Source organism: Marmota flaviventris, chromosome 19, assembly GCF_047511675.1.
Source record: "Marmota flaviventris isolate mMarFla1 chromosome 19, mMarFla1.hap1, whole genome shotgun sequence".
NCBI lineage: Eukaryota > Metazoa > Chordata > Mammalia > Rodentia > Sciuridae > Marmota > Marmota flaviventris.
The window spans coordinates 38,134,501-38,147,775 of record NC_092516.1 but is presented as its reverse complement, the minus strand read 5'-3'; the positions used below and the strand labels follow the sequence as shown (position 1 = coordinate 38,147,775).

General features: G+C 54.7%; 1 protein-coding gene across 10 annotated transcripts in view; it reads right to left on the bottom strand.

The window, feature by feature from the left end:
- Nucleotides 1-13,275, bottom strand: part of Mad1l1 (mitotic arrest deficient 1 like 1) — a 357,731-nt gene that overhangs the window by 153,728 nt on the left and 190,728 nt on the right. For all 10 annotated transcript variants that reach the window (XM_027922766.3, XM_071605258.1, XM_027922768.3 and 7 more), the window contains one exon: nucleotides 11,139-11,279. In XM_027922766.3, coding sequence (XP_027778567.1) covers nucleotides 11,139-11,279 — 141 coding nt within the window. The remainder of the gene's footprint in view (nucleotides 1-11,138; nucleotides 11,280-13,275) is intronic.

Below are 13,275 nucleotides of genomic sequence, written 5' to 3'. Positions count from 1 at the left end.
TAACATGACACCCAAAATCTGTCCCAAACCCTGCTGCTGGGTTATGTGTGGAGACAGGAGACACTTGGCATGGGGTGCTCAGTGCCCTTAGTTGTTGGAGGAAACCATCCACCTCCCTCTGGCACATGCACATTCTAGAGGAACTGAATGATGTGGCTGTGCTGATAGGCTACATGCCACACAAACCTAAAACTCCACATAGCCTGTTCTGAGTGGGCCATGGAAAGGCCAAGCAAAGAAGCAGGGAGTTCTTGACCAGATGAGCCAAGGGTGGCTATACTGGGCCTGAGCTGTACTCCTCCTGACCAAGAGCCTATGAGCACCAAGGCACCATGTCTGCCATAGCCGTGGAGCTGACATCACCAGCTCCAACTCCAGCCAAGACCAGCATCCCTGAGGCTGCCTGGAACCTGCTGAAGCAATCTAGCCATGAGAAGCTGTCTATGGGAGACCTAGCAGCAGCTCCTGAGGCCACCTGGGAAGAAGCACAGACCAATCCCAGAGTGGCAGCGCAGGGACCCAGCCCTATGGGCATGGTTGGCCTCCAGAGACACACGTGGCCTGTTCACTGGCCATGTCCTCAGGTCAGGGTAAGATCACATAGTGAGAATAGATCACAGCCCCCACAGGCACTATGCAGGCTGCCTCTAGTGGACAGGAAGCAACACATGGAGAAAGGGAGGATGCCGGCAAGGGAACATTCCCTGCCCTAAGGCGAACAGCATGAGCTCCATCTCTAAAGCCACCACAAAATGAGTTGACCACATACAACTATGTCAAGAAAGAATATGGTCATCTTCACAGAGCCAGGGAGAAAGCCCACCCCAGAAAGGCAGACTCCTTGTGCTGGAAGCTCTGCGAGAGGCTAGAGGAACCATCCCTTCAACTTGACTCCTGGGCAGCCACCTTCAGGAGGTAGCACCAACTGGACCTCCTCCTCGAGAGGCACCTGCAGACAGGGAAGGCAGCCGAGCACCTATGGAGGCTCCCAGCACGGCGACTCCTGACTGCTGTTAGCCACCTCTTCACAATCCTGGCAAAGAAGGAAAACTGAAACCTAGAAGCCAAATCCCACCGCAAGCCTGATCAGTGGTCAGTGACCAGGGCAGGGGAGCTGGGGGCCAAAGTCCCGGGGCCTGTTCTCGGCGCACAACTCTTCCACTCTGCCCAGAGGAGGAGGCTGCTGTTTCTTGGGCAAGGGAAGCACAGCAGATGCTGACACCCCCACCACACTCCAAACACCTACAAAGCAATACAAAAACATAAGCTATGTGACAAAAAAGCGGGCAAGATGCACACTTCCCAGAACAGGAAACATACGACGGCATGCACAGGAAGGCAATTAACATGGGCAGTAATGAGGAAAATGCAAATCAGGACCAATAAGAAGACACAAAAACTGCAAAATTCAGAACTCCTAGTTACAATACTAGAAGTGGAAAGGACGTAAGTCAATGGAGTCTTATCTATGTGGACACGGGGAAGGAAAACTACTGGGAAAGCAATCTGGTATTTTCTTAAAGTTTAAATCTGCATAACCTATAAGTCAGTAATTCCACCCAAATATATATTCAAAGAAACTATTACACATGCTTTGACAATCCTACCTCTGTCCACTGGCCACTGAAAGATGGTGAGCAGCAGCTGCCTTTTCTGACTACAGTGCCCGCATCTGAGAGACAAACAGGACACCACTGGGACTTCACCAGTGCCTGCTCGAGCACCAGCATCAGCAGGCACCCAGAAAGCTCCCCCAAATCAACAGACATGTCCCATCGATTCCTACCAACTCCAGACAGAGCTGTGCCTTGGTAGGACAGTCAACCAGAACCAGACATCTGCGAATGTGCCATGTACATATGTGATGAGCACTGGGCGATATGTCACATCTTGTGGCTCAGTCAAGCACTTCTGGCAAAGAGGCCTCCTGAGCATGTGGCCTGGGCAAGCAGCAGGGTGAAAGGCACCTACTGGGGGGAAGAAAACCTGGGCCCAACCGGGCCCTGTCTGCTCCACAGTGGAGGCTCTGTCAGTCACCTTGTCCGCATCTGGATAGTGACTAGATCCTTCCCAAGGTCCTGAACCTTGTTCACCTGAGGCCAAGCAACAGGTTCAAGACCATCACCCTAACAGCCCTGTAGGGTCTGTGCAATAAGGACCCTCTCACCTTAGACAGACATATAGCAGCAGTCACCAGGAAAGGACAGACAGGGGAGGCTCTTCTCCCCAGGCTCATGTGCAGCACCTCTAGCAAAGGCTGTTCCTGATGCAGTGGGGGGTCAGCAGAGACAGTGGGAGCTGGGCTCAGCTCCACAGTATCTCCTCCATGCTCTTAGGGGCATCAGTGTGGCTTCTTCTTGCTGCCTCTGCAATGACCCCAGGAAACGAAGCCGGCCACACAGTCCATCTGCTGCTGCCTTCTCCTTAAAACTTCCTGCTAGGACCAGGCTGCCTTCTAAGCAGAAAAACCCCACCAAGGTATCTTGCCCACCAGCTGTTCCCTGAATGCCACAGCTGATCTGCACATCTGAGCCAGTGGCCTGGTGTTGATGGCCTTCGGTTATGTTCATTCCACTCAAGCTGAGAAAGCTTCTGCTCTGCCCAAGATGTCACCACCATGAAGAAAGCTAGACCTGACCTTAAGGCTGCAACTGACAGGGAGGCTGAGGCCCCAGAGTGGGGTGCTGGAATCCCCACGGCAGCCCCTGTTTAGTCTCTGGAGAGGTGGAAAGCTATCTCAGAGACAACTGATAGGGCAGGTCTCAGTATGCAGGGGTTGTCTCCAGGGACCATGTGGCAAAGGTGGCACATTGCCAGTACAGCATCCACTGCAGGAACACACATGGCCAGCTGGGCCCTGGATGGGGTGCTGCGTGTGCTCGGACACGAGCCCTAGACACAAGCATCATTTGTGACACGTGGATGCTGTGCCAGGACCTCAACAGGGCTATTTTTATCCTGAAGTGTGAAGTGGCTCCTGATGATCTTGCACCCCTGCCAGCGCGCAGCAGGCCCAGGACGTGGCAAGAAAACCTGCAGGAGGACGCAAGCTGGGACAGGACACCTCAAAGCCCTGATGGGGGCTGGCAATAGCTTCTGCCCAATCACAAGATGGCTGGCTGGGAGGACCCTGAGAGCAGAGTAAGCCCCACGTAGAGGCTGTAGCCCATGCAGGCAGATCTCCCCAAGGTCACAGTTAACACGGGAGGGGCTTGATGAAACTCAAGCCACAGGCCGCCCACTTTCCTGGTCTAGCTGACACAGACGTGTGACAAAATGTGACAAGCTAGCCATCCTGAGAGATCTTTCTAGGCCATAGAATCAGGTCTCGTTTGAGGCTGAGTGCCTTCTCTGCAAGGCAGTGGCCTTGGGGTATGGCTATGGATGCAGAAGTACTCTTGCCTATGGATGGCGGCTAGAAGACAGTTAGCTTCCACTGGCTGCAGAGCGAGCTGACTCCCAAGCAGGCAGCTCCATGGCCAGGTGCACGGTCTGCAGAGCCTGGTTAGGGTACAGGCTGCCAGTCTGGAAACTTAGTGGGCAGGAGTGGGCTTTGCTGAGGTGGAAGACATGAACCCTGCCCCAGAATGCCCTAGCACATTCAGCTCAGTGTTAACGATTCTGCAGGGCACTGGGTTGCAGGTGTGGGCCTGGGTTGGCTCCCCAGCATTACCAGGAATTTGTTAGAAGCACAGGGTCACAGGCCCCAGTCCTCATGCTCTGAGTCAGAGGGAGGGTCTAGTGTTCTGACCAGCCCTGTAGGGATGTTGATGTAAGCCCAAGTCTGAGAATTGCTGCTGGGGGGACTGAATTTAAAGCCACACAACCAGAGTTCAAATTCTGATGTTTCTTCCTGTCAACAATGTCATTCTCAACCAATGGTGATTTCCACAAATTCTGATGAGCTCAGCTGTCAGAATCTTATTGTTCCATCTATAAGATGGGCATACCATCCCTATCTCATGGGGTTGTTTTTAGAATTAAAAAGAATGTATGTGAGAACTTGGCTAAGGCACAGCAGGTGTCCTTGCTGAGAGGCGGTGTGGAGAATCACCCTCCACCAGTGGGAAGGAAGGAAGACTTCCTTTTCCCACGAGGCTCACCTCCTGGCACATGCCTCTGTCCCAGCCGGCGCTGGAGCCTTCCACTACGTGCTGAGGACCAGCGCTTTCAACCTGTCCCCAAGTTCCTAGTTGTGCTCAAACACAGAGACGGCTCTCAGCCTGGAGATCAGGTGTTTTTTTCCTTGGCTCGCCCTCTTACCGTTTCAAGGTTTCCCATCATGCTTCGTCCCTGCTTTTCACAGTGTGATCTTCTCTAGCTCTTCACACAGCAGAGCCGTAAATAAACACACTCAGGAGAAAAGAAAGTCCTTTGCGAGGGCAGTGCCATCTGAGCCCCACAGAAGTAATGGGGAGGAAAGGAAGAGAGGGAATGGTCTGATTTTCCTAAGCTGGAAGTCAGAAATTATTCCAGATCCGCTGCAATCTGAAATTGGAATATTTCCACACAACACGCCTCAGCCAGCAGCACTGTAATCTGTTTTAATTAAATAAACTGGAAACGCAGATCAGGCCGATGAGTGGAATGAAGGTGCCACAAACTTATATTTATAGTTCTATCGACAGAGGAATCATGACATCTGCTACCAACTTCTGCAGCTGTTTTATAAATGGAATAAATAAAACCCATGCAGAACAGCACCAACCTCACCAGAGATGGGCTACTGGGATTCTCCCTGCTCGACATTTCCAGTTTGTTTTACTGAAATGTTTTTGCCCACATTAGAGCAGACGGAGGAAGCTAAGTGGGGCGATGCGAGCACTGAGAGGAGGGGAAGTGAATTCCCCGTGGCTGCCAGGCTTGGAGCCTGCACTTGCCCATCTGCGAACATGAGCCCTGTGCCCTCGAGCACTCACACAGGCCCCAAGGGCACACTGGTGGGCACAAGCCAACAAAGAGCCTGCTGACCCCAAATTAAAGCAAACAGGAGCCTGGGGTGAAGGATGGGGTGGGACGAGAAGGACAGAGCAGAGCAATCAGACAGACATGAGAGCTAAAAGAAGGGAGGACGGGAAGCCTAGAGACAAAAGAAGAAATGAGTGGGCCGGGGCGGAGGCAGAGAGTGGGGGGAAGCAGCAGTCCCACTCCCATGAGGGCCTCTGAACCCCACCATCCAGTGGCACTCTTCCACCTGATGCCCAGAGCCCACCTCTCAGACCAAGATACTGGCGGGTACACACATCTGTTTCTTGACTGCGGATCTGGATGCCCAATCAGATCCCTGCAGCTGTAGGGAGTGTCCCCATGGGCACCTCAGCCACCCTCTGGCTCTTTAGGACAACTGAGCACCACGAGGGATGTAAAGCCTCATTTGCAAGCTGCCCTGCCCCCCAGAAGAAGCTTGAATCTCAGTCACTAGTGAAGTTTGCCCATTTGAGAGGCCCTGAGGGCCCTCTGGGTTCCATAAGGTCACATGATCTCACTGTGCGACAGTACAGGACCCTCAACCAACAAGCTCGTAACAGGCAGCTTGGAACAACTTTTAAAGTGCTCCAGGCATGGGTGGTTTCCAGAGCTTAGAATATGTGAAATTTTGCTATTCAATAAACAATTGAAAAACTCACCCACCAAAGACTTCAAGGGCACCAGCCCTGCCACCTGCAACCAAGACCAGTGTCCAGTTGCTCTGGACTGCCAGGTGAGGTTGAGCTGGCCTCTTAGGACTTCAGCCCAGCAGTGCAACCTGAGCAGGGGATTCAAGTAGCACAAACACCTGCCCCACTGTCCCGCCCTACACTCAGTGCCCATGTCCCTAGGGCCAGAACTGATGGTGGGTTCAGCACTCAGACCTGGGACAGGGACTGGGGTGTGTCCGATGTGTAGCCCCCAGGGCAAGGCAGCGTAGGGAGGGCAAGGATCAGAAAGTTCTGCTTAGGTGGCCTCAAATGTGACAAGCTCCACCCCTATCCCACATGGATGGCAAGAAGTTAAAGGAGATTATGCAGGCCACAGTGTGGCACCCACAGGATGTCCATCATCTTCATTAACAGGACCAGCACAAAGGAGACAGCAGACCTCAGCAAATGGGCTCATGGTCCAGGGATGACCTGCCCAGAGTCCCATTCCCTAGAAAGAACCAGGCTGGAGATGGGAAGGTTCTGACTGTGGATCCCCTACTGGGCTGGGCATTGGATCTATGGGCCAGAGTGTGGGTGGGCTGACAGCAGGTCACAGGAAAGAGCAACCTATAACCCCACAGCTGGCTTATTCCTGGCCCCTGGCTGGTCCTTGCCAATCCAGGATTCTACTCAGTTTCCCTGGCAATGGGGCCCCGGAAGTTCTGCCACAGCAGCCTCAGCACTAAGAATAGTCAACTGGTGGCTCAGAAGTCAGAGCCCTGTGGGGAGAGACCACAACCCACAGCCTCATCTGGAGTGGGCAGGGGTTGCTATGGCCACTGGGCAGTTCCATAGGATATGGGAGCCATGAGACCGGAAGCTTCCCACCTTGGGTGGACTCAGCTATTACAGTTTGCACCAGCCACAGATACCTTCTAGGTTCTCCATTTCTCCTGTGTGGGAAGCAAGCAATCGTCCTCGCCATGGCTGGAGGGAGGACCCAGGTCAGACCTCTGCCCCACAGCCCTCCTCGCCAGGCCCACGCAACCACCAGACCTCACAAGACATCAAGGCCTTTTCATAGCAAGTGGAAGCTGGAGATGTGGACCCCACCCTGAGTCTTGTGACTGGCACCCCGTCCCTGAGGCTAGACTTAACTGTGGGGGCATGGCCACTTCAGGCAGCGCCCAGCCAAACTCTCACTGGACTCCACACCTCCCACCAGGCTCTGCCTCTTCTTTGTCAATGTGCTTATTGGTGCCCATTGTCGTGGCCGTGTTCTCCTGAAGTCTAACCTGTGCCATGCCTGTGAGGAGGACCAAGCATAGGGTACCCCTGGGCAACTGCCTGGGCCCAGGGACTTCCTCAAAAGCTCCTGTGGCCAGCCAGTGGCCCCTAACTAGCCTCTCACTGAGGGCTGCCCTGCAGTGGGAACAGGAGGATGCGGGCCTGCCAGGGCAACACTGCCTTCCCAGGGCAAAGGGCTGGTGCTAAAGGCTGGAACATGGGGTGGGGGACAGAGAACATCTAAGAGGCCCTTCCCCTGAGGGCACTATGGACCTGAAGCTGCCTGGGGAACCACACCTAAAGCCAAGATCAGAAGTACCCCTACTGACCTGGCTCTTGCTTCCAGGCAGCAAGGCCTCCATCCCCGGGGAGCCGCTGGACAGTGCAGGAGCCTGTGTTTGCCCTGCTTTCCCCAGTTCTTCTCTACAGCACCACGCTTCCACATAAAAATGAACCACCCTTAACAAACTATAGGAGAAATAGCCACCACCTGTGTGCTTCCCTGTGTGGGGGTACTTCTGTGATGTTACCCAGGGCTGGGAGAAAGTCTTCCAGTTCCACTGGCCCTTGCTCAGTCAGCATCCCCAATCTAGACAGCCAATCTATCCTCCATAGGATAAGGCCGTGTCGCCGCCCTCACCTCACTGTGAGTGAAAGCAGATCTCTTGGGAAAGTCAGGGAGTTCTCAAACCTCACACCCCATTTGGTCCTAAACTACCTGAGAGCAACCGCTCTGCATGAGGAACTGCAGCCAGGATGGAACTGTTGGGTGCCTCTTAGGAGCAGTGCTATGCCAGACAGAGACCTCCTCTAGCCTCACTGGGACCCTAGGACCCCATACCCACCTCCCATAGAAGAGAGTCCAGATGACTCCTCCGTCCAGTTTCCCAAGTCTCCCCAGAGGAGCTTCACCCTCCACAAGCACAGGCTCTGGGCGCCTCACTCCCTCTGCCTAGCAGCAGACCTCGACCTGCTGTACCCTCACTGAACAGGGAACTCCACAGCACCTGACTCAGCACAGCCACAGAGGTCTGGTCCATGGGCGAAGGACCCAATGGGGAGGAAAGATGAAAAGTGGGGGCAGGGGAGAGGCAGCCTTCTCCCCAGCAAGGCTTCCAGACAGGCTGGGAAAGACACAGGGGGTGCTCCGGGTTGAGCAGGAGAATAAAAACAATGTTGAGGAGAAACCCTCCCTGGGGCTCCTCCACAGCAGACCCAGCTGAGGGCTCTCAAACCTGCCCCAGGCCCAGAAGCAAGCCACAGGGCTGCAGCTGCTGCCACCTGGTGGTGGCAGGAAGCCCACAGTTTCCCACCTCTGTGGATCTAGGTGCATGGACAAGACTCACAGGGGCATCCAGTATGTCCCCCCAGCTCACACTCAATCCAACCACTATTGCATTCCCAAGGGCTGGGGATGCCACTGCCCATGCTTTTCTCCCCCTGCCAGGCAGCAGCATGCCCCCTCAGGGACAGTTCTACAAAAGAAGGCTGCCATCTACCACGTGGAACCCTGAGGGAGATGAGGTGCCAGGCCAGAATATTTGGCCACCTCAAACAGCAGAGTAGGTGGCATGTCCACTGACTCTAGGCAGCAGGTGGTAACTGGTGGACCTGGAAGGAGGGCAAGGAGGTCCAGAGCACTGTATGTGGGTCTCTACCCCAACACAGCCATGGGCTGCTGCAGCCCAGGTCCAGAGCAGCAAGGCTAGCGAGAGGTCAGATCACTTCTGGAGGGCCCAAGGGACTGTGTGCAAAAGGAAACAGCCATGACAGAGACCCCAGGAAAGGAGCAGGGAGCAGCTCCTCAGACCCCACCCTGCACCTGGACTGGCCCCTTGAACCCCACAGTATTGGAAGGCACAGCTGGTGTCAAAGTGCACCCCAGCTGGGCCTCTGATCTCTCTGTCTGGCAAATCCCCCATAACTTCAGGAGACACACGAGAAGCGGGCAACCTGCCCTTTTATGTCCCACAATAGAAGGTGAGAAGGGTCTCCTGACACACACCCATGAGCCAGGCGATGGCTGAGATCCACCAAGCTGCCCCAGGTAGTACAGTGAGCACATCTGGTCAGTGAGTGCCAATATCGCACCCTGGGTCACGACACAGAACTCGAACACATGGCACTGGCTGTGCTCAAATGCTGGGCTCATAATGACCTGTGCAGGGCATGTGGCCAACACAGATGGGGATTTCTCAGTGTGAGAAATGCTAGGGATGATGGAAGATGTCGAGCCGTCCCTGCATGTCTCTCTTCATTAGCATTTCATATGGAGCCAAATGGGTGGTAACAGGGTGGCTATTAATGCACTCATGTCCATGATGGCTTCACTCTGTGCAGCCAAGGATGGAGGGCCCGCTCCTGGGCACAGACACTGAAGCAGCAGAATGAGCTCCCAACCAATGGGGTTTGGAGGTCAGTCCAGATCCAGAGGTCTCCCTCACTTGTGGTTCACTCTGCTTTAGAGTGCCAGTGAGGGCTGACCCCAGGCAGAGACATAGTGCAGGCCCCCAGGGTGCCTGCAGGGACCTCAGCATAAGCGAGAGGCTGAAAGGATGTGAGGGCAGCCCAGTCTGCAGCCTCCTGCTCTGGAGCAGGGACCCTGGGACCCCATACCCACCTCCCATAGGATAGAGTCCAGATGACTCCTCTGGCCAGTTTCCCAAGTCTCCCCAGAGGAGCTCCACCCTCCACAAGCACAGCTCTGGGCGCCTCATTGCCACCTGCCACACCCAGAGCCCTAGTCTTGGCATTCCCCGCACCTCCTCACATACTGGGTGACCTGCCAACCACCTTCCCCCATCTCCCTGGACGTGCCAGCCTCCAGGGCAATCAAGGTGGTCCAAGATAATTCCCTCATACGAACCTTGTTCTCCCAACACAGCACCCCTAACCTGTTAAACAGGTGAAGCTTGTTTATTAGACATCTCCCTCATCTAGCAGCTGAGCTCCAAAGGGGCAGGAACTCTGCTGAATGTTCCCCTATACGGAACTAGGCCCAGTGGGAAGCAATTGTGATCACACAGGAATCCTGGCTCTCCCCTCTAGACCCTGGCCATCTGTCCAGCTGGGACATCAGAGGTGATCTCCAAACACTGGCTAAATGAGAAACGTAGACAGCACCCTGCGTGGTGTGATGAGCCACACCAACACCTCTCATCTGCATCACCATCACACTGTGGATCCAGGCCCATCATGGTGACAGTGAGCACCGAGACCAAAGGACACCACAGAAGCCTATGGGATTGGCAGTGCAGTGGTGCAGAGCAAGTGCTGTGGCTGCACTCTAGGTCTGGCACTGTCCCATACCAGCTCAGTATCCTGTGCACACCCCCAGGCCTCTCTTGGCCTTGGCTTCCTCCTCAGGAAAATCAGGATAACAACAGCACCTGCTTCTGGAGATGGAAATAAAGTGCAGAGCCGGCTGGCAATGCTGGCCAACTTGGTTGTGGAGGTTTTCCTACCTAAGAGGAGGCGTTGCCCATGCCCACAAGAGCTATGCTGCTCCTGCCAGGGAGTGGAGCAAACCCCTCCTCAGCTCTGCTGGGGAAACACCGGCATTTGTACCTCAGGGTGGGATGGTTTGCTGGGAAGCTGTGACCAGGCACGCAATGTTGCATTCTCAGGCCCATCAGGCAGATCCCAGCTCAGAGCAGATACAGGCTGTCCAGGGAAGAGAGGCCATGCAAGGCTCTGACCAGCCCAGGTACCCATCAGCAGAAAGCCTCAGGAGCCTTGAGTCATGCTAAGACAGATCTGCCCTCCATCCATTTTCCTCTAGAAGAGGACATGGGGCATCAAAGAGGGCCCACAAGGTGATGCAGGTGGCAGCAGGAGAAAGAAGAAAGAGGCCACAGACTGAAGCTGCCCTCTACCCAGAGGACCCTTTAGCATCCCAGAACAGAGACCTGGAGGGAAATCACACAAGGAGAAACCGCTGACCCAGGGACATGGGAAACACAGATCCAAGCCCACACTCTAGGCCTCAGGGGCCCCCAGAGGGAACTCTACTCAGCAAAGGCCACCCCTCAAACTGACATCCTACAATTCCTGCCATCTGGACAGGACTATCTAGGATCCCTCCAACTACCTCATGCCATGAAGAGAATTAAAGCAGACCATGTATGCAATATAACCATCCATGACCACACCCTCCCCCATAGTCCCTGGTCCAGGGAGGATGACCATCTGGGGACATGGGCCCTTTACCCACCCATGGCTCAGACTTACCTCCATCTCCGTACTGTGGGCATGCACCTTCTGCACCATGTCTTCAGCCTCCCGCACGCGCCGTGTCAGCTGGGGTGAGTACTCAGCCTGGGTCATCTCACTGTCATAGGACCCCAGGATGGCACGCATGCCGTCCCGCTCCTGTGGGCATAGAGGACAGTTGGTCAGCAGAACATGGAGACAGGAGCCTGGGGAGCTCCCTTATGCAGCACCTCAAAGAGTTCAAGAATTCAGTTTCACGCTTACCTGCCAACAGTGTCCACCTCCAGAGCTCCTGTCCCAGAGGCCCCGGTGCTCAGAACTCCCAGACCTTTCACCACCTAGGCCAGCAATCCCAACAGCATGTCCTAGTCTCAGTGCTTACTCTCCCTGTGTCAGGCTGAATACCCGCTTGCTTTGACTTCTCACCAGATCTCAGACAGTAACACTCAGAGCAAGGACATCAGCCAGCATTCTGGTGGGTGAGGAGGCACCCATCCGAGTAGGGACACGTGGCAACCTATTGGGATAAGAAACACTCTGCTCTGCCCAACTACCCTAACTCTAAACACAAGGCCAGGATCCATCAGCAAATGACTCCTCATGGATGCTTGAGGCCACCAGAGTGTCACTGGGCCACCAGCCATGCCAAGCAACCTGCCTCCTCTCTTGACACAAGATAGCAATCACAAGAAGCAGTGACCCAAGTTTCCTGAGACAACAGACTGATCACACAGCCAGGAGTCTCACTGCTTACCTACACCCTGCCAGAGTGGGAGTCAGGAAGTCAGGAACCCTGGGAGAAATGGGTGGCTCTTCCCCTGCCAAGACTGAGACTGATTCCTTCCTGAGACTGGAAAGATCCATCACACATGCCTGAATGAAAAAGTCTTGCTAAGCCAGCAGGGGGGCCTGCAGAGACAGAGGATGCCTCCTGGTGGGGAGCTGAACTGCTAAGGAAGGCCATGCCTCACAGGAAGCTGCCTCCTCCTCCTCCTCCTTTGACTGAGGCTGTCAGATGTGAACCTAAGGCCACAGGGCCACGGGGTTCTCCCGGCTTCAGATACGCGATTCCTAGGTGGAGAAGGTCCATCCAACAGATCCAGGACCAGGCAGGGGCTCCTCCCATCTGTCCTGCTGCCCCCCTACACTCAGTGGACTACATAACTGGGGATAGGGGAGCCCTTGTTCAGAAGCCCAGGTGTGTCAGCGTACAGCTTCTCTGACCACCTGTGCATGCAAACACCCTGGGGGTCTTGCAGAAGGTAGACTCAGATTCCACAGGGCAGGCAGGTCTGGCTGCAATGCCATCTTGCACTGCAGAGACCCTACTAGTGTGCTCAGTGACCCCCCCTTTTTGGCTCCGCCCACTTCTAGGGCCAGTGATGAGGATTCTGGAGCAACACAGGCCACAAAGAAGGGAATGGCTTCTGGGAGACCCTGGTTCAAACCCCAGCTCTGCCCTCAAGTCTCAGATCCTTCCCAGTAAGATGGAGACATGAAGGACAGCTATGTACCTCAATACTGTTGTGAACAAAGTGTCCAGAGAACTGCCCTATAAATGCTTGGTGCTCATGAAAGGATAGAATTGTATCAATGTTGGTGAACACTAGCAGTTAAGAAGTGAGGAAGCAGGTTTACACACTTACTGGCACATGCCCCTACCCAACACATGAATCCAGGGAAAGGAGCAGAGGCCAAGGTCAGACTAGCCCCTCATCACCTCCCTCTGTGCCCTGGCCAGCAGCTCCCTCCCTCCCACCCAGCCCTGGCTCAAAGGGCAATTCATGGCCCTGATGGAGACCTGCTCTCTCAGACCTCCAGGGGAACAAGACCTCCACACAGAAACAGGTCTACATGACCGCCAAGGTCCCCATGCAGGTAGCATTCTCTCAGTGTGTACTTCCACAGGCTGCTGCCCAACCATGTCCCCAGGAGAGGCCAGGCCCATGGCTCAGCCACCTCCAGTAGGAACACAGGCCCCTCCTTTGTGAGAAAGACAGGCAGCATGTTGGGGTGTAGGAAACCCTGCCTTCTCCTTCCTGAGATGATGGGCCCTCAGAGCCTTGGGCTGCAGTGTCTAGGCACTCTGCATTCACTGGCAAGGGACACAGTTGTCACACCAGTGTGGAGTCTGTAATTAGTTGATGACAAAAAA